The following is a 26,113-nucleotide window of genomic DNA, read 5'->3' on the forward strand; positions in this document are numbered from 1 at the left end:
GTTTTTTTGTTTTTCAAACTTGAAACACCTTGTCTTTGCAGATGGTAGAGATTCTTCTCCATTTTACAGAGTACGCTGTGAAGAAATGCCCAGAACAGGGCAAGCTGCAGGTCATGGAGCAGCATTTCCAGGTAATGGAAACACGTTGGCTTATTTGAACTTTTAATCTGTTTAACTGTGAGAATAATCAGTAAGTGACCAAATATGGAACCTGTGATGACGACATTTAATTATGTTTTTAATTGTATGTTCGCTTGTAAACATGATGGATAATGTGGTAAACATGATGGATAATGTGACTGCTCAAATTACACTTGCACTGATTGCCACGGTTACCCCCTTTTATCTTGCTTTTTCAGCATTAGCCAGCATTAGTGTACTGCAACTGTTTATCACAATGTGATAAAATAAGTTATGCTACCAAATTGACATTAGTGATCCATTACATGAAGGTGAGTGGATGAATGACGAGAGAAAATGACCTAAACTTCAGCGTGTGGACATTACTTACTAGGAATATTAAAGCAATTTTGTTCACAATAAGATCAACAGCTCTCAGTGAGATAAAAATAAGACAAATGTATCCATAGTGAGGAAGAGCAGTGGTGTAAAACCTTAATAGAATTTTCCTAAACCAGTACATTTTCACAAAAATAATGGGATTCATATTTACCAAAGGACAAATGAAATACAGTAATTTCGTCCTATTTTAGTTAAATTTAACGGGAAAAAATGAACATGTAGCTTCAATCATTAAGGCAGATGGTAAACTAAGCCATGGAAAATTAAAAGTGCAGCAGGATGAACTGGAGGCAGTGTAGTGTGCAGACACTGCCCTAAAAATAAAACCTCTGTGGGCATTCTGAGTTATTTACCGATTCTGAAAGTGTGGATCCTAAGCTTTTCAATGGTGTCAAATACATAGAAATAAATAAATAAAAAAAGAACATTTGCCATTTAAAAGTTGCCATTCTGCAAACAAGATTAGTGAGAAAACAGGCTGTAAGGCTCTGCCTCCCCTTGCGGTGTTGATGAACACATTATCACTTTACTTACTTGAACTGAGCCTGTTACACTTCTTACTGTGTCTGGCATGACTAAAAAGGGACTGGTCTAAAACTTGGAATGTCAGTAGACTGATTTGATTGTTGTGAATGAAATCAATGTTCCCTGTTTATCTCTGTGCCTGGATCAGGAAATGGTACCAGTCCTGGTGGATTATTGCCTCCTGCTGCAGAAGGCGTGAGTACATGTGTGTGTCATGCTGTGGCTGATTGTTTTAATGACGCTGACCTTCCAAAGGCAGGACAAAGCCTGACCATGACTAGAATCACACAAACCTTCCAATTGATCATAGTTATCAACCAATGCTTTAACCCCGGTTTATTATTCAGAGTAGTTTAAAAAGTTTTCTATCTAAGGAGAACCAGCAGATTTCATCAAGTCATAAACATCTATCCAAACTAATTAACATGGTCCTATGTGAGTTAGTAATTACCTTCTGTTTAAGGTCACTCTACAACATCTCAATTGTATTTAAGTCAAGACTTTGACTAGGCTACTTCAGAACCGTCATTTAAAAACAGTCAGAGGTGAACTTCATGTGCTTTGGATTATTGCCCTGTTTCATCCACTAAATGTGTTTGAGATCAAGAAAATAACATTCTTCTTCAGATAGTTTTTTGCCAGAAAGTAGAATTCATTAAACCATCACACTACCACCACCATGTTTGACTGTCGCTGTGTTTTTTTTTTATGCTGTGTTAGTTTTTCTCCAGATTTAACAGGACACACACCTTCCAAACAGTTCCACTTGTTGAATATTTTCCCAGCAGTCTCTGGGATCATCCAGATGTGTGTTTTTTGTTTTTTTTGGTAAATGTGAGACAGGCCTTTGTGGGTTTTTTTTTTTTTTGTTTTTTTTTTTTGTTCTTCTCAGTCTCTCTTTCTTATTGCTGAATCCTGAACTTTGATTGGCGTCAGATGTCTTTTTTGGAAACTGCATTTTGTACTCACTTGGGTTATTTCTGTTGGATAGTTAATTTTCTCTGATGATCTGATATTTAAGTGTGACAACGAAACAAAAAGCATAAGGTAGGTTGTAGGTAATATTATTTATATAGCACATTTTCAGCAAGAAGGCAGTTCAAAGTGCTTGATGTCTATTATGTTCACAACATATTTGGTGTCAGAAAACGGGCAAAGACCAGAGCTAACACAATAAGGCAGTCCACACAATTTTTATTTTAAGATTGTGACGTAAAGGCTGTGTTTGGTGGTTTTGGTGGTTTATTTTCCACCATGAAGTGGTCAGTGTTGGTTCTCTGACCGTTGAGAGTGAAGCTCCTTGTTTCACAGTGACCTGCTGTTCAACCAACTGTACTCTCGGCTAGTGGAGAATATGGTTGCTAAGGGCGTCTTCCTGGAGTCACTGGAGTCGTACATCGTCGCCAATCGGCTTGGTCACATCACTACGCCTGTTATGAAGGATCTCCTGGCACATTACCATGACAACGGTATGATGGACAGCCTGGAGAGATGCATTGTCCATCTGGATGTCACAAGTCTGGACATACAGCAGGTGTGTAGATGTACGATGAATCCTGTATATAGAACACAACAAGTATGAAGTATGGATGCTTGGACATGTTGTCTCTGCTTGTCTGTGTGGCTTGATGAGTAAAGGTGGTCCAGGTGTGTTGGAACAACCAGCTCTATGATGCAGTGATCTATATTTTCAACCGAGGCATGAATGACTACATTACTCCGATGGAGGCAAGTTCCACACAAACGACGTGTTTTTGTGACTGACTGAACTGGAAGTTGAGGATTATTCAGGTTCTTCAGTTATCAGATTGGTGCAAAGTGCTATTCAGCTTTCCAATGTTTAAGTGTTTCTTTTAGATAACATGTTTTTTTTTTTGTTTTTTTTTACTTTGTCAGTTTTTTCATCATCCATTTAATTGAGGAAATTATAGACACTTCAGAAGATCTAAACTGCATTCTGTGTGCTCTGATATAACGGACAAAGAGCCCTCCTGAACTGTGTGCTTTATTATTTCAGAAACTCTTTTCAGTGATTGGTCCCAGAGTCAGAGAGGGGCAGAGCCTAACAGGTGAAGCCAGCACCTTCTACTTTCCTTTTCTGTTCTATTCAGGGGTTTTTTTCCTCTCTGTCAGTATTTTGCCACAAAACATTTTGAAATACTTTTCTTTTTTTTTTTACATGTGTTTCATTTTCTTTAGGTGATGATGTGGTGATGGGGAATAAATTACTAGTTTACATAAGGTAAATCTTCCTGATGCGGTTATTACCCCCTGTGTCAAACTGCTGTATATTAGAGGCTTAGCCTGTCTTTGTACTTACAAAAATGCATAGAATATAGTGACTACACAAACTCATTTTTTTTATTTATTTATTAATTTTGATGTGTTTTATTTGCTCTAATGTACGTCTGTATCACCCTCACCAGTTTTGTTGTATTTGTTCCATTGAGGCTTATTTGTGAAGTTTTACTAACTGAATAACCGATTAGCCTGGAAACATCAGAATAAAGCTAGCTAAAAGTTCAGGGGAGTCTTTTAGCTATGGATGCACTGACCCACTTCTGAGGTTTTAGTATCATCTGATATTGATCTGATACAGAAAAACAGCTGGATTGGCTTAAAATGTTTCTTTTTTTGAAACACATACATAAATGTACCGAATTACAAATACATTTAATAACTCTGCACCAGTACAGCATACATACATATACCAACAGCTTCACAAGCTTGGTCAAACATACAAAAACAACACAACATTAATTTGTTCAGTCAGCGCAATATGAGTATAACAGCCAAAGTGAAATAAATAATGAAGGAACTGAAAGTGACAAAAACAATATATTGACTACCTTGGTCAAACGTTTAGGAATAAACTGCAACAAACCTTTTTTTAATTATATTTATGAATTCTAAATGTAATATAAAATAAATAATAAAGCATAACGTTGCTCAGAGCACAAAGCATAGAATTAGACAGAATAGATCTGACCTTATGGATTGGGCACATTGTCACTGATATCCCATCTAGAATTTTTTTCAATATCAAATCAGTGCCTCTCTACTTTCAGCTGCATGTTTCATGTTAAATAAAACTGCCGGTACCACTTTCTTTGAAGGGGGGTGAATAAGACTGTCATGGCACTTTCATAAACATGACATAACACATGTCATGAACATGAATAAGCCTTCATGAATATTTATGACTGTTGTCATAAAGTGTCATTCGGTATATTATGACACTTTAATACAAAGTTGACATTATTCAAAATGTCTTTGTTATGACAACTTGACATTAACCAAGAAATCATTACTGATATAAATTTGTTATAAAAGTATTACTGATTGCACTTTAAAAATCAGGTAACTTTGTTATTAAAGGTAAAGTTTAAACAGTAATGATTTATGTGTTATGTCATGTTTATGAAAGTGCCATGACAGTCTTATTCACCCCCCTTCAAATAAAGTGTTGCCAAACTGCCTGTTGAAATATAGCTCTCTGCATACTAAAATCAGAAATTGCGTCACTGTGCTGTGATCAATGAACATCTCTGTATGTGTGTGTGTGTGGGGGGGATGAAGCTGCTGTCTTGCTGGAAGAGCCTATCCGATTGGAGACATCCCTGAAGATCTGGTTGTTCAGGTCAAATACCAGGTATGGTCAACCGTTCAGACGACCAGTACTCTTTGAGAACAGTTCATGAAATAAAGTGATGTTGATTTTTATTTTACTGGTTTTCAGAAATGTATTTAAATCCAGTGAAAGCAATCTTTTGGTCTCTACAGGAATCTGCATTTCAACAAAAACAGTGTGTTGAAGATCATTGTGTTGTGCATGTTGATGTGGAATAACTTCACTCTACAATATTATTATGTAGCTGGAGTTATTGAAAGCAGGCGGTTTGTTTGGCATTTGTTTGTTTTTATGTTCTGCTTGTGTCTGATCAGGTGTTTGAGTTCCTGATCCGTCTCCATTCAGGCGACTCCTCACAGAAGGAGGAAGTCTTCCCATTTATTCACACACTCCTCCACTTTGACACTCGGGAGTTCCTCAATGTCCTTGCCATGGTGAGATGCTTGTCTGACTGTCTCTCAACTGTCATTAACAAGCTGTTGGTTATACTGTGTTTTTTTATTTTTTAGGTTTTTATTCAAAGTTTGGCCAATTTCAGATTGGTTTGAGTATATAAACTGACACAAAAATCTCCAGTTAGTTTCCAGTGAACTAATAAAGTGTTGTTTTACATCTGGACACAAATATAAAACATATAACCTGACATACAAAACTTTATGCCAGATAACAAATGTTTTAACCACAATAAACCACAGAGTTTGAGCTAAATTACTCACCTGAAACAATGCTAATCTGAATGTAAACCAGCTACCTGGAGCAGTCAGACCAAACTCTGTACATTTATATTTATATTTATGCAAGACAGAGGAATCTCCATTGATGAGAAGGGATTTTCCCAACACGAGCTCATGCTGCGTTCAAGTACATCTGGGACACTAAGTCTTCAAATATATTCTCTAATATGGACACAGATAGGCCTGTCGCAATAAGCAATAACTCAATTAATCACATGATAAATTAAAATATCAATAATTTCTATTTGCGTGATTTATCATTTTTCTCTTTTCTCTCTGGATGATAAATGTTTTCAGTTTGGTGCTTTGGTCTCAACTAGCTCCACTGTTGAACGACAATTTTGTTTACAGAAGCTTCATAAGCCTCTCTTTTGCTGTTCTGTTTATTTATTGTGGATATTTGAAATTAATTCATTTTAAATGAATTGTGTTATTATTCCATGAGAATTATATGACTTGAGAATGGCCTTAAAACAACAATCTTATTGTTTATTATTGGTGATCGCAAAAACTTCATCCAGCAAAATATATATAATATATATATATAATCTAAGTGCTGGCTATGCGTGGTATACTGCCTTCATCATTGAAAAAACCCAATAAAATCTCCACTCATTTCTAAACTTTACACTTTTTTAAGTTTTATAACATAAAATCTAATTACTATCACAAATGGAAAGATTCTTTGTTTAATGCTGACTGAAGTAAGAAAATATGTTCTTGGTTGGAGAAATGTGTGTATGTCTTCCAGACGTTTGATGATGTCCAGAACGACAAGCAGGCCCTGGAGTACCAACAGAGGACAGTGGACATCTTACTTCAGGTGAGATTTGGGTTTTATTAACATTTTGAATCTGCTGTAATGAAGAGAGAAAGGAAGCCAAAATGCAGCTTCTTCAGGTGGTTTACAACTGCTAGTTGTCCACTGAGACCTTCTGAGAAACCCATAATGATTATGACCAGAGTCTGAAAATCTTTCATGATTAATTTCACTTTTATTGTTTGTTTTCCTTTTGTGCATTAATTAATATACTGCTCGTTTGTTTTAATGAAAGGTAATGGTGGACAACCCTGACTTCACTCCCTCCCAAGTCGGTGGTCTCTTCACCTTCCTGGCTCGCCAGCTGGCCAAACCAAATAACACACTGTTTGTGAACAGGAACCTTTTTGATCAGGTATGTAGACAATTCTCTACTAGATTTATTACTGCAAACGATACTTTTGACATCAGCAAATGCTCTTTGTTTTTACATCAAATTCACTTCCCAAGTTTGTGTGCGCTTATTAAAACCTTGAAGTGAACCAAAAAGCCTCACCAAGGGGCCGCCCATTAAGACTAAACCCAAAATGACAGAAACTAAGCAATAAATACAGATTGGAGGGTCCTTAAACTCTCCTTTAAGATGAACTCCAGAGACACAGAAACAGTGGAATAAAATATTTGATTTAAATTAAATGCATCTATCTGCAAATGAAAGTATAAAAGCATTGCCTTCCTTTTTTAAGTGACTCATGGGTTTCAGAAGCTTTGCAGCTTTAGTATTTGTGGTGTCAGCTCATATTATCAGCTTGCTGCGCAGACATTTCAGCTCAGTGACATCATCAGCTGAAATCAGACCGAAAGTCAGAAAGAGGAGAGACGGAAGTGAAATGATCATCTGACCAGATATATTCCCTCTGCATCAGAACAACCTCACAGGTTGAGAATGTTCTAAGCTGAAGAAACGTGTTTTTGCATCTTCAAGCTGAGACATTCTTCTGCAGCAGTGACAGCAGATGGAAGACAGGCACGGTGTTGAATTCCTTGTGTCTCTGTCTGTCCTCTGTGTCTGAAGGACTTCTGTCTCCTCAGGTGCTGGAGTTCCTGTGTTGCCCTGACGATGACTCTCGACATACTGAACGGCAGCAGGTACATGTCAATGTAGAACCGTGTCTGCCACTCACACTTTGTCTTTGAAAATATGCAGGATCAAGCACACCTATTCCTACAGAACGCTTTTCATGTTTTTTGTTTTTAACATGAAAATGTAGCTCAATAGATGATCATCCTGGGTCTTGTTCTGAGTCATGTGACCAATGCGATGTAGAAACAGCTAATTCTGTCACAATAACAAATTTTTCTGGACGATAAATTGTTCCAGAAGTTATTGCGATAAACAATAACATTGTTGTTTTGAGACCATTTTCAAGTAAAATAATAGTAATGGCATAATAATGCAAGAACACATTCAAAGATGAATAAACTTTAAATTGAAACAAACATTTAACATAAGAATTGGAAGACATTTCAAATATCCAAAGTAAATAAACAAAATAACAGAAAAAACCAAATAAAAAGAATTAAGAAGTCCGTAATCAAAATTGTCCTTCAAAAAAAGAAAGGGCTAGTTGAGGCCAACGCACCGGACTGAAGACTTTTATCTTCCAGTTTTTGGTTGAACGAGGGAGAAAAGATAAAAATTGTACAAATGGAAATTGTTGAGTTTGTTTCAACATAAAATAGAAAGTATCTGTCTCCAGAATTGTAACCAGTAAGTCCAGGTGTGCTGTTTATAAAGTCATTTATGTTGTTCTTTATGGATTCTTACCACACAGCAGGAAATGTGAAAAATGTACTTTTGCTTTAAAACGGTTAATAAACATCAGTCAATGCTCTGCAGGCACAGCTCAAAAAATGTAATATGAAAGAGTTATATTTTTCATCCTTCATTTCAAAAGGGGAAAGTCATATTATATAAATTTCAGGTCTTCAGTACTCTGTATTTTCATGATTCTGACTTGGATAAGAAAACCCCAAATTTCTTGTTTCAGAAAATTAGAATATTACACGAGATCAATAAAAAAAAAGATGTTTTGAACAGAAATGTCAGGTTTTTGAAAAATCTGTTCATATCTATAACTTGCATGACTTCCTGCATCAGTGCAGTGTGTCGTTGAGGAGACCAGCCTGTGGTTCTGCTGAGGTTCTGGAAGTCCAGGTTGCTTTTGATAGAGAACTTCATGCCATGTTCTTTGGTTCTGGTGTCTCTCATCTTCCTCCTGACTCCAAATCTTCTCTATGTGGTTCTGGTCAGTCCAGCCGAGCTAACCAAGCTCAGTAGTAGCATGGTATCTGAAGCAGCTTCTTGTTGCTGCTGGTACTTTTAGCAGCAACACGTGGCGAGTCCTGCTGGGAAATGAATCTTGTTGTCCTAACAGAGTCTTCTGAGAGGTGGGTCAAGGCCAGTGTGGGGAGAGGGGAGAAGAGGCAGGCGGTCACCTTACTGTTTTCTCAGCTGGCAGCAGTTATTGTAGCAATGTGGAACTCAGCTGAACTTTATGTCATCTCCTTATCTCAGCTCAGAACCAGAACTCTTTGTTTTCTGCTGAGCTGGAACATCTTGTTTCCTGTGTTTAACAGAGGGTCACTGGTTCTGACTTACAGAAAAACATAGATGTTTGGTGTCAAAAGTTATATTTCAGATTTATTAAGTCAGAATCATCTACCTGGAAGAGATGCTTATGTTCCCAGGTGGTCCAGAGGGTGGACTGGCGGTACTGGTTACCTTTAAGTCATTTATTAAGCGTGACTCTCATCTCCCCGCCAATCTGCTTGGACAGACTCTGACATGTATCATTTGTGTCTCTGCTTAGGTTCTGCTGGAGCTGCTGCAGGTCGGGGGGGTGGTCCAGTTCAACGAAGAACGGCTCTTCACACTGGCAGAGAAAGCCAAGTTGTAAGCAGCTAATCAAACATGGTGATCTACATCTGATGCTTAAACATGAAAATCACTTCAGCATGTTTAGGGTGGAGGAGAAGGGTGGATGAGCAGCACCACATGAGATTGTGATTGGTTGGTTGTGATTGGTTGTGTCTAGTTAGCACTGGGAGAAGGAAGAGGAGTTCAAATTTTTCACAGATTATCTGTCTCATCCCAGACTCTCATGACATGGTAACAGTTTCAACAAATATGTAATATATATATGTTATATACATATTACAAATATGTAATATATATATGTTATATATATATATATATTACAAATATGTAACATATATATGTTATATATATATTACAAATATGTAATATATATATTACAAATATGTGATATATATATATATATATATATATATATATATATATTACAAATATGTTATATATATATATTTTTTTTTTATTTTTTATTTTTTTTTTTTATAAAAGTTACATTCTGCAGCTTTAACTTATGAAGAAATCAGAATTACATCCCGATGTTCCATTTCACCAGTGGTTATTTCTGTTACATGATGCTGTGTGTTTTCTGCCCTCCAGCTACCAGATCTGTGAGTTCCTTTATGAGCAGAAGCATCTGTATGACCGCATCGTGGACTGCTACTTACAGGACCCACTTCGAAAGGTACCGAAGTGTTTGGATCGCACATAGTGTACAGATTTCATACATTTTCACCAACATTAATTATTATTAGTTATGTGTACTGAAATAGAAATAGAAGTATAATATTCTCATTGTACCATATTTATAATCTAGCAAAGAAAAAATTATTCCTGCTAAAATAATATGTTGATTATTAGACATTATATTAATAGTATTTAACATATTATTTTGCGTCTAAAATATGGACTAATTCAAACGCCTGCTAGGTTTAGCTTCAGATTTCAGGTAAATGTGCTGTTTGTGCAGAATATTGGATTCTTCTTTTTTTTTTATTGCTTTTTTATCATGAAATAACTTACTGAAATCAGTCATTTATAGTTTTCTGCTGTGTTTGCGTGTTAGGCGGAAATCTTCAGCTACATCCACAACCTAATGTCCATGCCGGGCTACAGCTCCGAGGAGAAGCTGAAGGTCAAGGAGAAGGTGCTGCAGCACATGCAGGTCAGGAGCACTGCGGCTAGTGGTCAGATTGTAATGAGGAGAGACAGCGTCTCCCAGCAGCTCGTTCTCAGGGATATACTTTGGCTGGACCGAACATGTTCTACTATGGCCTCATCCTGTTTTGTATTTGCATCAGTCATCAGTGTGTTGTCATACTATACAACAGGAGCTGGCAAGCCTGGATCCTGGTAAATTAGCTGACCTGGTGGTGTGGCACTTCACAGAGGAGGTGCAGACCATCATCTCTGAGCTGCAGGTAAACAACTCATCATCAACACTTCAGACACACAAAGCTTTCAATTATATTTTTTAAATGCATCCTCTTTCAGTGTGATGTTTAGGTTTAGAGCTGAGATCAAACTTTAGGCTCAAATCTACATTTTGCTACAGAGAATAACTAACATATTTCAGGTAGGTTTAAATTGAATCCACAACTTGGCAGCAGTAAAACCCTCAACATGTGTAAAAAGTAGTCTTCCAAAAAATTACTCAAGTAAGAGTAATAAATGTTTGCTAAAAAGTGATTCTGAGTGATTCAAGTGCTGAGTCACTGATCAGAACATCAAGCATTTAATATTTAAGAATTACATCAACAAACGGACCAAGATATGAAAAAAGGTGGAAATTTTGGTATTTTAAAGATCAAAATAAAAATAATTAATGTAAATAACATAATTACAAAGTTGAACAAAAGGAGGAAAAAAAACCAAATCAGTTTATTTCAATATAAAACTTATGAAACTGCATGTGTTTGCCCCTGGTGAATTTTTGGTTAAAACATGTTTGTTCTTCATCCTGTGAAGTTTACTCAGAGTGGTTAGAGGAGTGATACTTTATAAAAAAAATATTACTCAAGTAAAAGTAAAAAGTACTGCATAGTAAAAAAAAAAAAAAAAAAAACTTCTAAAAGTATTTTTTCTTTAAAAAGTTATTTAAGTAAATGTAACCTCGTAAGTATAGCTAGTTACAGTGACACCAGTCAGAGATGGTGTTGTTCAGATCTTGGTTGTAACCAGCAGTTCTTGGAGTTTTTGTTTTCTTCCTGTTACCTCAAAGTGTGTCCTCCTCTGACGTCACACAGCTGTCTTTGCTCTTCCACCTGCAGCTCACTGGATGTTCACTATTTTAGACCACCTTCTGTAAATATGAGAAATGGTTCTGTGTGAAAACCCAGCAGATCAACATTATCTGAAACACTCAGACTGACCAGTCTGCTACCAACAACCATGCTGCATTCAAACTCACTTCAATCACCTGCTTTATTCTGACACTCAGTTTGAACTTCAGAAAGTCGTCTTCACTTCTTCTAGAGGCCTACAGGCGTTTAGTTGCAATCATGGCTTAGTCATTATTAGGGTTAACAAGCAATTAAGCAGTTGTACATAGTAAAGTGGTTTATTTCAGAAGGCTTCTCTGTGCGTGTCTCTGCAGGACGACAGTCTACTTTTCCAGTTCCTCCGCTGCCTCCTGGAGTCTCAGTACGGTTTACTTCCTTCCCCTTGTGTTTGATAACTACAGACGTCCTGTTGTCCTTCCTGATCTTGGACTCTTTGTCCTTGTCACTGTCTCTCTCAGAGAAGGATCTCAGTCCGTGTCCCGGCTGCCTCTGGAGTCTGAACTTTATGAGCTTCTGCTGGACCTGATGTGCCGCTTTGAACCACAGGAGCTTCTGAAGTTTCTCCACACCTCCCAGCATTACAGGCTTGAGGAGGCCATACAGGTACTGTTTTTACGCCTCTACAATGTTGTTGGAATTTACAAAATTCTTAATAAATGGTTTTAAAAAAACAGTCTAAAAATCCCTTATGATGAGATGTAACATTAGATACAGGATCTCCTCACCTGGACAAGGGCCACCAGCCCCCCCTCTAGAGTCAGACCTTGAGGTGGGGTAGGTTATAGAGGTCTTTTATACCTAAAGGACTGACTGGGCTCAACCCAGAGAGGAAACTTGTGTCCCTCTTTCTATGGGCTCACCACCTGAGCGGGTCGGGTACAATGTGTGATGGGGGTTATTGAAGGTGGGGCCCTTGGTAGTCTGATCCTCAGCTATATCCCAGGATATGGAAATTCCCCTCCCTGGCAGGGAAGGACCCTGAGCTGGTGTGTGAGATTGAGAGGTTCCAGCTAGAAATAGCCGGACTCACCTCAACACACAGCCCTGGTTCTGGAACCAGTCTTCTTGCAAAGGGTTGGACACGCTGTCACTCTGGAGTTGGGTATATTCGTTGCCCTCTATCTCGGGGTTCATCTGGTTCTAGCGTTGAAAGGGTTCTGACTGTTGCTATTGTCCATAGCAAACACCATGTTCAAGCTTAAGGGTGTCCATATGTGCTCTTTGCACCAGGACACGTTAGGCCCCAGCTCGATGATCGTCTCATCTGATCTGCGGCTGCATGTCTTGGACACTTGGGTGAAGAGAAGGGCAGAGGTGTCCACTTACTATTACCTAGCTGTGAGTTGGCTCCGATGGTGAGGGAGGATAGCGGTCAGACCTGGCAGGCCCAAAGGGTCTGGTGGCAATGCCTGGCAGAATGTTCAATAAGACAGAGCTTCAACTTTCACGTTCCCGTTGTCATGGCAAGGAGAGCAGGACTTCATGTGAAGAGGCTCTAAATGTGGCCGGTTGATAGACTGTCCCGGATGCTGTTGTATCTAATGAATGTTATCAATCATCCAGCAGGGGGAGCTAGACCAACCATCAGTCTGGACTTCACAGTTGTCTCTCTGTAAAAAGAAATGCTTCCCTTCCATCTCATACTGCCTCTATCTGTTCATCAAGCAGGAAGGGATGTGATCATCCTTTACAGTTCATGACTCTGTCTCCAGATAACGGAGAAGTACCACTGTAATGAAGCCAAGGCTTATCTGCTGGAGAAGAAGGGAGATATTCCTGGAGCATTTGCTGGATTGCTGCAGGTACAGATCATATAATTGTACTCATGAATTCACTTTTCACACTTTCCTGAAAGTAGCTGCTTTAGGTGGGAGGTTTTGATTAAACTAGGCGTCCTCTCTCAGTAGTCTGCTTTTTGGTGTGTTAGCTAGCCGCTGTTTTGACTGAATGTTTGCATTTCCTTCTGAAGACCCTGAAGGAAAGACTGGATGTCCTCGCTGCAGAGATGAGTGGCGGCATTGGAGGAGGAGTTGACGGACAGGACGAAGAGGAGGCGGATGGTGAATTCACACTGACGACAGTGAAGAGTTCACTCAACCAAATGATTCTCTTCTGTCATCGAAACTGTCAGAACCTTGATCAAGAACAAAGGAAGGTGACCAAAGTGTTTGCAGCGGGGAACTGAGGGAGCTACACTTCTACAGCTGACGGTTCTCTTTCTTGACAGGATCTGTGGTTTCCACTCCTGGACACCATGATGGCCTCTCAGAAGGAAGTCATGGGGCTCAGCGATAAACATATCTCGAATGGTGAACATGCACACCTGCACCAATCATTTGAAGTTTTTTGCTCGAAGTTGCACAAACATTATGTGGAAAATAAGTAAAAATGCTCCAGCATTGAGTTTTCACCGATCTGACCCTGTAGAAGGCAGAACTTGATCCCTGGACCCAATAGTAACATTGCTTAAACTCCTGCTACACTAATCAGATGTTCTGTCTGCACTGATGAAGATTCACTCACTTCAGCATACTGAATGATTGGACAGCAACACAAACTACTTGCTTAATAATTCAGCTAATATTTCAGAGCACTCGTGAAGCAGGTGGATTTGTCAGTATTGTTAAATGATTCAACAGGAAATGGCAGAATTTGATGTTACACTAAATGCTCTTCATATTCCAATGTTTGCACCAGCTCTACTCTAAAAAGATATTTGTATGATTGTCTAAAGAAAAACAGGATGTCTTTTAAAAATGACGATTAGAGAAAATAAAAAAATAAAAAAACATTATTGCAGAATATTACAAATATAAGCTCCCAAAGTAAAAGAAAGCAGCTGTCAACCACCCTATTCTGGATGTAATGCATCAAGGCTCTGTTTCAGGCTCCTTGTCTTCTTGTTAGTTTATCTTGTGATTGCTAAAAAAAAGAAAAAAGAAGAAAGAAATAATTCCCGTTCTGAGTTTCATCGATGACTTTTTATTTAATTTTCCACTGGGATTAATGAAGTTTTGTTGAGGTGAATTTGAATTTGCTCAGCAGATGGCCACCATGTTTCTGTTCAGGCTATGTTAAATGGTCTTAACCTGTTGGTCTCAGGTTGTCATTCACAATGACAGGGGTGTCAAACTCCAGTCCTCAAGGGCCGCTGTCCTGCAGTGTTTAGATGTGCCACAGGTAAAAAACAGTGGAATGAAATGGCTTAATTACCTCCTCCCTGTGTAGATCGGTTCTCCTGAGCCTTGCTAGTGACCTAATTATTATTTTCAGGTGTGGTGCAGCAGAGGCACATCTAAAAGTTGCAGGACAGAGGCCCTTGAGGACTGGAGTTTGACACCCCTGTCACGAGAGGACCCAAATTTGGGTCCTCTCGTGACAGACAGGTTAAGCCCCTTTTACGACTCTCAGCCTTCAGGTCAGCTACAGCTATATGTTCTGACATGACTGGAGATAGTATAGACAGACTAGTGGAAGAGAAGAACATGAACATGAGATGATATGTTTCTGTTGTTTGAGGAGCAAGGCTTGTTGTGATTAGTTTATTGGCGTTAACATGTCTGTGATCGTCCCAGGGCTGAAGGAGATGACCCTGAAGGTTCTCAACTGTATGAGCAGCTTTATCTCACTTCCTGCCATCATTCAGCATATCCTACAGGTGAGTATCTGTCATTTGTCAGTGATGATAGATTAACGAATGAAACAATGTATTTGAACAGTCAGTAAAGACAAAAGAAATTGTGTCGGTCGGCTCTCNGTGATTCTGAGTGATTCAAGTGCTGAGTCACTGATCAGAACATCAAGCATTTAATATTTAAGAATTACATCAACAAACGGACCAAGATATGAAAAAAGGTGGAAATTTTGGTATTTTAAAGATCAAAATAAAAATAATTAATGTAAATAACATAATTACAAAGTTGAACAAAAGGAGGAAAAAAAACCAAATCAGTTTATTTCAATATAAAACTTATGAAACTGCATGTGTTTGCCCCTGGTGAATTTTTGGTTAAAACATGTTTGTTCTTCATCCTGTGAAGTTTACTCAGAGTGGTTAGAGGAGTGATACTTTATAAAAAAAATATTACTCAAGTAAAAGTAAAAAGTACTGCATAGTAAAAAAAAAAAAAAAAAAAACTTCTAAAAGTATTTTTTCTTTAAAAAGTTATTTAAGTAAATGTAACCTCGTAAGTATAGCTAGTTACAGTGACACCAGTCAGAGATGGTGTTGTTCAGATCTTGGTTGTAACCAGCAGTTCTTGGAGTTTTTGTTTTCTTCCTGTTACCTCAAAGTGTGTCCTCCTCTGACGTCACACAGCTGTCTTTGCTCTTCCACCTGCAGCTCACTGGATGTTCACTATTTTAGACCACCTTCTGTAAATATGAGAAATGGTTCTGTGTGAAAACCCAGCAGATCAACATTATCTGAAACACTCAGACTGACCAGTCTGCTACCAACAACCATGCTGCATTCAAACTCACTTCAATCACCTGCTTTATTCTGACACTCAGTTTGAACTTCAGAAAGTCGTCTTCACTTCTTCTAGAGGCCTACAGGCGTTTAGTTGCAATCATGGCTTAGTCATTATTAGGGTTAACAAGCAATTAAGCAGTTGTACATAGTAAAGTGGTTTATTTCAGAAGGCTTCTCTGTGCGTGTCTCTGCAGGACGACAGTCTACTTTTCCAGTTCCTCCGCTGCCTCCTGGAGTCTCAGTACGGTTTACTTCCTTCCCCTTGTGTTTGATAACTACAGACGTCCTGTTGTCCTTCCTGATCTTGGACTCTTTGTCCTTGTCACTGTCTCTCTCAGAGAAGGATCTCAGTCCGTGTCCCGGCTGCCTCTGGAGTCTGAACTTTATGAGCTTCTGCTGGACCTGATGTGCCGCTTTGAACCACAGGAGCTTCTGAAGTTTCTCCACACCTCCCAGCATTACAGGCTTGAGGAGGCCATACAGGTACTGTTTTTACGCCTCTACAATGTTGTTGGAATTTACAAAATTCTTAATAAATGGTTTTAAAAAAACAGTCTAAAAATCCCTTATGATGAGATGTAACATTAGATACAGGATCTCCTCACCTGGACAAGGGCCACCAGCCCCCCCTCTAGAGTCAGACCTTGAGGTGGGGTAGGTTATAGAGGTCTTTTATACCTAAAGGACTGACTGGGCTCAACCCAGAGAGGAAACTTGTGTCCCTCTTTCTATGGGCTCACCACCTGAGCGGGTCGGGTACAATGTGTGATGGGGGTTATTGAAGGTGGGGCCCTTGGTAGTCTGATCCTCAGCTATATCCCAGGATATGGAAATTCCCCTCCCTGGCAGGGAAGGACCCTGAGCTGGTGTGTGAGATTGAGAGGTTCCAGCTAGAAATAGCCGGACTCACCTCAACACACAGCCCTGGTTCTGGAACCAGTCTTCTTGCAAAGGGTTGGACACGCTGTCACTCTGGAGTTGGGTATATTCGTTGCCCTCTATCTCGGGGTTCATCTGGTTCTAGCGTTGAAAGGGTTCTGACTGTTGCTATTGTCCATAGCAAACACCATGTTCAAGCTTAAGGGTGTCCATATGTGCTCTTTGCACCAGGACACGTTAGGCCCCAGCTCGATGATCGTCTCATCTGATCTGCGGCTGCATGTCTTGGACACTTGGGTGAAGAGAAGGGCAGAGGTGTCCACTTACTATTACCTAGCTGTGAGTTGGCTCCGATGGTGAGGGAGGATAGCGGTCAGACCTGGCAGGCCCAAAGGGTCTGGTGGCAATGCCTGGCAGAATGTTCAATAAGACAGAGCTTCAACTTTCACGTTCCCGTTGTCATGGCAAGGAGAGCAGGACTTCATGTGAAGAGGCTCTAAATGTGGCCGGTTGATAGACTGTCCCGGATGCTGTTGTATCTAATGAATGTTATCAATCATCCAGCAGGGGGAGCTAGACCAACCATCAGTCTGGACTTCACAGTTGTCTCTCTGTAAAAAGAAATGCTTCCCTTCCATCTCATACTGCCTCTATCTGTTCATCAAGCAGGAAGGGATGTGATCATCCTTTACAGTTCATGACTCTGTCTCCAGATAACGGAGAAGTACCACTGTAATGAAGCCAAGGCTTATCTGCTGGAGAAGAAGGGAGATATTCCTGGAGCATTTGCTGGATTGCTGCAGGTACAGATCATATAATTGTACTCATGAATTCACTTTTCACACTTTCCTGAAAGTAGCTGCTTTAGGTGGGAGGTTTTGATTAAACTAGGCGTCCTCTCTCAGTAGTCTGCTTTTTGGTGTGTTAGCTAGCCGCTGTTTTGACTGAATGTTTGCATTTCCTTCTGAAGACCCTGAAGGAAAGACTGGATGTCCTCGCTGCAGAGATGAGTGGCGGCATTGGAGGAGGAGTTGACGGACAGGACGAAGAGGAGGCGGATGGTGAATTCACACTGACGACAGTGAAGAGTTCACTCAACCAAATGATTCTCTTCTGTCATCGAAACTGTCAGAACCTTGATCAAGAACAAAGGAAGGTGACCAAAGTGTTTGCAGCGGGGAACTGAGGGAGCTACACTTCTACAGCTGACGGTTCTCTTTCTTGACAGGATCTGTGGTTTCCACTCCTGGACACCATGATGGCCTCTCAGAAGGAAGTCATGGGGCTCAGCGATAAACATATCTCGAATGGTGAACATGCACACCTGCACCAATCATTTGAAGTTTTTTGCTCGAAGTTGCACAAACATTATGTGGAAAATAAGTAAAAATGCTCCAGCATTGAGTTTTCACCGATCTGACCCTGTAGAAGGCAGAACTTGATCCCTGGACCCAATAGTAACATTGCTTAAACTCCTGCTACACTAATCAGATGTTCTGTCTGCACTGATGAAGATTCACTCACTTCAGCATACTGAATGATTGGACAGCAACACAAACTACTTGCTTAATAATTCAGCTAATATTTCAGAGCACTCGTGAAGCAGGTGGATTTGTCAGTATTGTTAAATGATTCAACAGGAAATGGCAGAATTTGATGTTACACTAAATGCTCTTCATATTCCAATGTTTGCACCAGCTCTACTCTAAAAAGATATTTGTATGATTGTCTAAAGAAAAACAGGATGTCTTTTAAAAATGACGATTAGAGAAAATAAAAAAATAAAAAAACATTATTGCAGAATATTACAAATATAAGCTCCCAAAGTAAAAGAAAGCAGCTGTCAACCACCCTATTCTGGATGTAATGCATCAAGGCTCTGTTTCAGGCTCCTTGTCTTCTTGTTAGTTTATCTTGTGATTGCTAAAAAAAAGAAAAAAGAAGAAAGAAATAATTCCCGTTCTGAGTTTCATCGATGACTTTTTATTTAATTTTCCACTGGGATTAATGAAGTTTTGTTGAGGTGAATTTGAATTTGCTCAGCAGATGGCCACCATGTTTCTGTTCAGGCTATGTTAAATGGTCTTAACCTGTTGGTCTCAGGTTGTCATTCACAATGACAGGGGTGTCAAACTCCAGTCCTCAAGGGCCGCTGTCCTGCAGTGTTTAGATGTGCCACAGGTAAAAAACAGTGGAATGAAATGGCTTAATTACCTCCTCCCTATGTAGATCGGTTCTCCTGAGCCTTGCTAGTGACCTAATTATTATTTTCAGGTGTGGTGCAGCAGAGGCACATCTAAAAGTTGCAGGACAGAGGCCCTTGAGGACTGGAGTTTGACACCCCTGTCACGAGAGGACCCAAATTTGGGTCCTCTCGTGACAGACAGGTTAAGCCCCTTTTACGACTCTCAGCCTTCAGGTCAGCTACAGCTATATGTTCTGACATGACTGGAGATAGTATAGACAGACTAGTGGAAGAGAAGAACATGAACATGAGATGATATGTTTCTGTTGTTTGAGGAGCAAGGCTTGTTGTGATTAGTTTATTGGCGTTAACATGTCTGTGATCGTCCCAGGGCTGAAGGAGATGACCCTGAAGGTTCTCAACTGTATGAGCAGCTTTATCTCACTTCCTGCCATCATTCAGCATATCCTACAGGTGAGTATCTGTCATTTGTCAGTGATGATAGATTAACGAATGAAACAATGTATTTGAACAGTCAGTAAAGACAAAAGAAATTGTGTCGGTCGGCTCTCGACATGCTAACATTAGATGTTGTTGTAACCAGGGAAACGGTAGGCTTCACCAGCAAAAGATCATTCACTTACAGTTGGTGCTTATTGAAAGTATTCATACCCTCGGATGTTTTACCATTTTTATTGCTTTTATTAATCAATCATGGTAAACATTTTGACTTTATGACAAAGAAAATGAACAAAAAAACCTTTAACGTCAAAGTAATAACTGATTTATTCACGATAATGATAATTAAATGGAAACATTAAATGTAAAATAACTGATTGCATAATTATTCACCCCCTTTCCAGGCAGTATTGAGTATTTGCCATCCCAGCAGGGAGTCTGGGTCTCCATTGCAGTTTTGCAGAAAACACCAATTGTAATACGGCTAATTTTAAACCACCTCATCCTTGTGCAAAAACGTTTTATCAAAATCGTGAGTTTGTTCAAAATTGACATGTTTCCTTTAAGGGAAATTATTTTTGTTATTCCAATTTGGCAAAGTTTAAGGTCAGAGGAAACACAGCTGGTTCAGCCAGGGTCAGCTGTAGTTTTCCTCCACTCTTCCTGCTAATCTGTTCCAATTATGTCAGGTTGCTGGAGATTGGCTGTGAACAGATCTGGGCTTTGACTGGGCCACTCTTGGTCCTCCCCCTTTGTGTCTTCAGGTCATCTCTTGTAGATTCAGCTGGAAGCTTTGAGTGGTCGTCTAGCTGGATAATAAATGTTTCTTCTTTCTTCCACTTCACCATGGAGTCTCTGCCCACTTGCCCTTTGGCCAACTCCAGTCCAGCCTTGATCTGAGTTTTCTTCAGCAGTGCTTTTCTTGTCACCGCTCCCATAAAGCTTTGACTGGTGAAGAACCAGACCAACAGTTGTTGTATGTGGAGTCTCTCCATCTCAGCTACTGCAGAAATCAGTTTTCACTTTGACATTAAAGTTCTTTAATGTATTTTTTAAAATGAATTGATTTGTAAAAATCAATAAAAAGCATAAAACATCCAAGGGGATGAATACTTTTTATAAGCACCGTTGGCTTACTTCCTTTTAAGTCAAGCCGACATTACTTATGTATGCAACATTTAGTGGAGCATCCGATCATTTTTATCAAGAATTCCAGTTGATATGTTAAATATTTAAACTTTTGCTGCTGGATGGTTTTAATCAGGATCCAGTTTATGGAAGAGGAAAGCTGGCGGAGATCCAGGGACTCATTCTGGGCATGCTGGACACGTTCACCTATGAACAGGTAACCCTTTGTCCACATGTCTTCATTCCGGGACATGTAGACTACAACTGAATCCGGGTACTTTGTGTGTCTTTTTATGAAAGACACCAGTTTCCCCCAGTGTATTATTAGCCTGGCAGGCCACCAGGCTAAGCATAGCTTAATTAATTGAGTATTTTTAAAGTGTTGGCATTTTTTTAGACTTTGTAGTTGGTGTTCAGGTATTAATCTTCCAATCTTTCAATAGCACATGATTATCAAGTGATATTTTTAATATTGTCAACTTTAAGCATTTTTTAACTCAAAAACACAGCGGGCTGCTGGATGAATGTCTGCCCTAGCACCAAACCTCCAGGCTTGGCAAGTTTTCTGGGGGAAACTTTGGACATACACATTTTGTTTTATTGTCGTCTGCAGTTAAATCAGAGCAAACTTCTGCTAAATGCAAACCATACATTTGGTAAAGTTTACTTATAACAAATGTGTGTAAACTTTTGAATTCGAGGAAAGTTCTGAAAAAAATGTCTAAAAAATGGTTCTCAACAAGTTTTCTAGCGTTTAGTAAATCGACATAATTTGGGTAATTCAAACTGACCTAAAACAAGAAAAGTTGTTTTGCGTCTGATTTAACTTATGACATTGAGAAAAAATATGTATGTCTTTTTATTCAGTGTATGTAAATATCTAGTTTCAACTGGTTTGTATAAACCATCTACAGTGATCATAATTTAAAAGTTGCCTTCTGTATTTACTCAGGTTATTTTTATCCAATATTAAATTAGCTTGATAATCTGAAACATTTTTGGGACAAAAAAAATTAAAAGCGTAGCATTCAGTAGACATATTTTGGCGAAAGAAGCAGTAAAAAAATGTGCCTGTCTCTCAGACTCTGCTTGAAACAACAACAAATCTGCTGAACTACGACCTCCACTGGTCCCTGGCACACCTCCGCTCCGCCGTCACCAGAGGGCTCCATCCACGTCAGGACTGCTGCAACATCTGCCTGCAGCACTACAAGAGGAAGCAGGACACTTCTGAGGAGATCATTGTGTTCAGGTAACACGGCCCGTCACTGCAAAGTGAAAACCACTTGATTATTTCTGCTGCTTCCACACTGGAAACTACGGAGGCCCCTAAGGAACATGGGGGAATTTTTGTATTTCTTTTGGATTATCTTGCAATACTGTATTAGTCAGTTCATGCGGCGTTTTGAATACTGAAAGTCTTTCTTGCTACAGTGTAAGGTTTTTATAAAATTTTGTATGCTAGTATCTTGTTTCTGACATACTTCTGAAGGTTATGTTTTTTTCTTTAGGACACAAACACACTGCAAACTTACATGGAAAACGCAAAGGCAAAACAAGTCAAACATGGGCTTTCCTTCTCTTCTCTAAGACACAAACTGAAACTTTTTGTGAGAAGGAAAGAAAAAAACAAATGCATCCAAACTGTCAGGACTGTTTTTGAATTATTTCATGGATAGTAAAGCCATCTGACAGGTTTTTGTTTTTTGTGGTCTTAATGGTTAATGAAGGTCTGTTTTCCACCTTACACACACAAACATTATTATTACATTATTACATGTTGCGGTATTATTACATAATTGGGCGTTATGTACCTCTCTCTGGATGATACTTTACAAGGTTCCCTCTGACCTCTGACCTCTGCGTGTTTTACAGCTGTGGCCACCTATACCACCTGCAGTGCCTGCAGCAGAAGGATTGTGGGTGGGGCGTGGCCTCGGAGCCGCAGCAGCCATGGAGGTGCTACAAATGTTCCTCCAGCCATGGAGGAAGGGGCGGGGCTTGTACTGAGCCAAACAGAAGCCGCAGCGCATCTCTCGCCCAGGTCAGTGAGTTTGTGCTAATCATGAGGAAAGTTCATAACTGCAATTGTTTGCAGTTTACTAAAATATTGTCTCATCTGTCCGTTAAAATGTTCACTGTCATTAAATATAACAGTGAATACAGTGAATAACAGTAAATATGCAGCATCAGTTGGCATTAACTTCCAGAGCTATTGGGGTTTTCTGGTTTCAGGCTAAACTAGAGCAGGACAGGTTAATATTATCATCGTGTGTGTGTGTGTGTGTGTGTGTGTGTGTGTGTGTGTGTGTGTGTGTGTGTGTGCGCGTGCGTGTGCGTGCGTGTGCGTGTATGTGTTTGTGTGTGTGTTCTCTGGGCTCCAGACTCGGTTTTCATCAGGACATCATGAGAAAGGAGCTGAGACTCACAGGAAGAAGGTAAGCTGGACCATTTTCTGTCTGCACAAGACACCGACCACTTTCCTGTCAAACCTTCAGCCTCTGAGTGTAGCTCAGTCATTCTGTAACTTATTACAGAATGGTATAAAGTCACTGGTATAAAGTCTTGGAAGGAATAATAATGTTTTATCTATTCTAGTGTTCTGCTTTTGTTGATTTATCTCTAACAAGTAAAGCATCTGAGTACCAACAGTGATTTAACATGGCAGGAACAAATCCATGAGTTATTCTGGTTTCAGTGTGAAACTAGTGTATAATAATAACAGCCCAATGTGCGATTATTCGCTGTGTTGCAGGTGGTTGCTGTGGCAACATTGGATGTGCAGCAGGAACTCTCCTGGGATCACTTGCGAGGGTTGTACAGAGGACCGTCCAGGGTACAGAACCACTGCTGTCTCTGTTTCACTGATGCAATAACCGCTGTGTTTCCATTTACCGTCTTACAAATTGGAGTTACAGAAATAAATTTGTTTAATGGAAACACAGCAGTTTCAAAAAACTCATCTTTTTTTATATGTTTTTGCGGGGTTTTCAGCTGTGGCATGTTTTTTAATAACTTGTGGTTATTCACATGTCATTTAAAATGTTATTTAATGGAATCACCACCATTGCAAAATCGTGTTTTGTTTTTTTTACATTAGCGGAATATTAAACTTTGGTGCGTATTTGTAATGGGAATGCAGTTCCACAAATACATGAACACTGTTATATGTAATGCTGCTGTAGCTTCATTAATGTACCAAAACTGCTAGTTGTCATGACAACAGATCTGATCTGTTGTCAAAATCCCATTGAGAAACATAGAAAAGTATGCGTTCAAAAGGGAAATAGAAATTCAGAATAATAATAAGAAGGTTTTATAGAAGGAAACCAGGAAAGGAAGATCACTGTGTTACATTTTTGAAATAAGGCAAAACTAACTTACAACAACAACAACGGTAACACTTTATTTAACGGGGTGTTCATAAGACTGACATGACACTGTCATAAACATGTCATAACAGTGATGAACATGAAGGAATCCTCAAGAATATTTGACTGTTGTCATGAAGTGTCATTTGGTAAATAATTACATTTTTAATGCAAAGTTGACTCTGCATTAAAACTTGACTTTTAATGCAAGTTTTAGTTGAACTTTGTGTTGAGTCAAATCAAATAATGCAAAGTGTATACTTTCAAGGCAACTTTTAGTGCAACTTTGCATTAAAAGTGTCATTATTTACTGACTGACACGTCATGACAACAGCCATAAATATTCATGAGGACTCCTTCATGTTCATGACTGATGTTATGTCATGTCATCCTATGTTACCCAGTTAACTTTTCAGCAATAAATAGTTTGCTTTAAGTATAATTTCTTAATACTGATGAAAAAGTTGTAGTTCCACTCAGATTATTTCACTTATAGCAAGACAATTTTCCATGCTATAAGTGAAATAGTCACAAGCTGTCTTTACCTGGAATACTCCTCCCTGTTAGATGACGACATGTGTGTAACCATCCTGTTTCTCCATGTCTGATTGATCAGGTGTGTTCTCTGTCCTCCAGCTGTCCATCCTCTCTGAGGTTTCACACGGCCAAAGCAGTGAGAAAACAGGCTTCCTGCTTCCAGTCCAGCCAGAGAGTTTCCACCTGAAGCTCGCTCCTCCTCCTCTGTTTGAAGAGTAGTTCCTCCAGGGCCTCAAGGAAACATTTTCTGCTTCTGTTTCGGGTCGTCCCTCAGTACTTTTATTATCCTGAAGCATTAAAACATTAACATAGCTAACACATGTTCACTGTTATTGTTCTCCCACTACTGTGACTTTATTCTTCATTTTATCTGTTCATCCCTCCATCCATCCACTTATTCATCACCCTCAGGGTCTTTAATGATGGATAGAAATATCAGAAAGGGGTGCAGCAACCAATGTGATAATGATGTAATTTAAGCTAACATTAGCATTTTAGCTAATTTTAGCTTTAACGTGGGTTTTTGCATACTGATTGGAGTCTGTCACCCACTCTGCCTGCCAGTTTTTCTGTAGAAATGTGTGGTCTTTGATATCTTTGGCAGTGAGAGCAATCAGAATGAATTACGGTGTCTGACTGTGCTTTGGTACCTGAAGCAGAAACACAAACATGTTCATGATTTTTGTAATAAAACATTGTGCGGTATTTCATTCGCTCTCAAGTTAATTATTGCAAGAACCAGACGTGTCATGCGACTTCTGCCTGTCCACTGTTCACCCAGAAGAGCTGTAGGAGCGCCCAGTCTGACACCCACATCTTGAAACACCCGCAGCTGGCTGTGCAAAGTTTGAACCGATATATCAAATATCTCCTTTAACTAATGCATCAGTTTTACATGGTTGGCTTTCTTTATTTTTGTCTTTCACTCTTAAGTGTGTTAAGCCTGCTTTGTCCCTTGTTCCCAAACCTTTATCCAATATTAAATTCAGTTTCTCTTGATGGTCAACATTAGAATTTAAGGAAAGTTCTGTGGATGGTAGACATCCACAGAACTCCTTCTGAAGCTGTCACTGTGTTCAGGTCCAGTTTCCTGAGCTTTACCATATAGCCAGCTGTTAGAACTATGAGACTAAAACTGAAGGAGAGATAGTTGTGTAAACTAAACAATTTATTGAACAAATGTACATATAAATCATCATTACAGAGGGAAAATACAGGCAACACATAATAGAATCCAAACATAGAACTCTTGACATATCTGTTAGATCTCAGATCGCAGGTTAGGAAATCTCTTCAGCAGAGTGGTGGCTTGTTTCGGTGTCAGACGTCCTCCAGTCACATTGCTCTGCTCAGACATGTTCTTCCTTGCTGCCTGGGAAACAGAAACACTGTGTTACTCCAGTCTGTCCTCAACCTTCAGAGGAACAGAACAGGAACAGATGGAGCGCAGACAGAAGAAGACCTCTGTGTACTTTAGAACACTTAAACTGCTGCTGCACAGGAACTCAACAGATTGTCACTGGGTAACCAAAGAGGGAGGCAGCGAGTTACTTGGGTTGAGCGGCTAAAGAATTTCCGCTTCCTACGTCTCCCAGAATGCTGTGCAGTTCTGGATGAAAGTTCATTGAAATTATTGAACATTTTATCAGACATATTTTCTGCTGATATTGATCTCTTGTGTGTGTGTGTGTGTG

General features: G+C 39.4%; 1 protein-coding gene across 1 annotated transcript in view; it reads left to right on the forward strand.

Annotated features, from left to right (window-relative positions):
* The window catches only part of vps8 (VPS8 subunit of CORVET complex), a 40,448-nt gene extending 15,319 nt beyond the window's left edge, over window positions 1-25,129 (forward strand). The window contains exons 19-51 of the mRNA XM_015052183.1: window positions 42-131; window positions 1,196-1,242; window positions 2,359-2,581; window positions 2,686-2,775; window positions 3,065-3,116; window positions 3,247-3,289; window positions 4,627-4,699; window positions 4,993-5,112; window positions 6,164-6,235; window positions 6,468-6,587; window positions 7,265-7,321; window positions 9,046-9,128; window positions 9,705-9,789; window positions 10,171-10,269; window positions 10,436-10,525; window positions 11,701-11,747; window positions 11,845-11,989; window positions 13,099-13,188; window positions 13,356-13,541; window positions 13,614-13,695; window positions 14,962-15,079; window positions 16,015-16,101; window positions 16,199-16,343; window positions 17,453-17,542; window positions 17,710-17,895; window positions 17,968-18,049; window positions 19,316-19,398; window positions 20,648-20,728; window positions 21,594-21,763; window positions 22,387-22,555; window positions 22,896-22,949; window positions 23,267-23,347; window positions 24,519-25,129. Of these exons, the coding sequence (XP_014907669.1) occupies window positions 42-131; window positions 1,196-1,242; window positions 2,359-2,581; window positions 2,686-2,775; window positions 3,065-3,116; window positions 3,247-3,289; window positions 4,627-4,699; window positions 4,993-5,112; window positions 6,164-6,235; window positions 6,468-6,587; window positions 7,265-7,321; window positions 9,046-9,128; window positions 9,705-9,789; window positions 10,171-10,269; window positions 10,436-10,525; window positions 11,701-11,747; window positions 11,845-11,989; window positions 13,099-13,188; window positions 13,356-13,541; window positions 13,614-13,695; window positions 14,962-15,079; window positions 16,015-16,101; window positions 16,199-16,343; window positions 17,453-17,542; window positions 17,710-17,895; window positions 17,968-18,049; window positions 19,316-19,398; window positions 20,648-20,728; window positions 21,594-21,763; window positions 22,387-22,555; window positions 22,896-22,949; window positions 23,267-23,347; window positions 24,519-24,638 (3,360 nt within the window). The 3' untranslated portion in view covers window positions 24,639-25,129. The remainder of the gene's footprint in view (window positions 1-41; window positions 132-1,195; window positions 1,243-2,358; window positions 2,582-2,685; window positions 2,776-3,064; window positions 3,117-3,246; window positions 3,290-4,626; window positions 4,700-4,992; window positions 5,113-6,163; window positions 6,236-6,467; window positions 6,588-7,264; window positions 7,322-9,045; window positions 9,129-9,704; window positions 9,790-10,170; window positions 10,270-10,435; window positions 10,526-11,700; window positions 11,748-11,844; window positions 11,990-13,098; window positions 13,189-13,355; window positions 13,542-13,613; window positions 13,696-14,961; window positions 15,080-16,014; window positions 16,102-16,198; window positions 16,344-17,452; window positions 17,543-17,709; window positions 17,896-17,967; window positions 18,050-19,315; window positions 19,399-20,647; window positions 20,729-21,593; window positions 21,764-22,386; window positions 22,556-22,895; window positions 22,950-23,266; window positions 23,348-24,518) is intronic.
* The last annotated feature ends 984 nt before the right edge of the window (window positions 25,130-26,113 follow it).

This window comes from Poecilia latipinna, unplaced genomic scaffold, assembly GCF_001443285.1.
Source record: "Poecilia latipinna isolate Pla-1442-1.1 unplaced genomic scaffold, P_latipinna-1.0 Scaffold1094, whole genome shotgun sequence".
In the NCBI taxonomy this organism is placed as follows: Eukaryota; Metazoa; Chordata; class Actinopteri; order Cyprinodontiformes; family Poeciliidae; genus Poecilia; species Poecilia latipinna.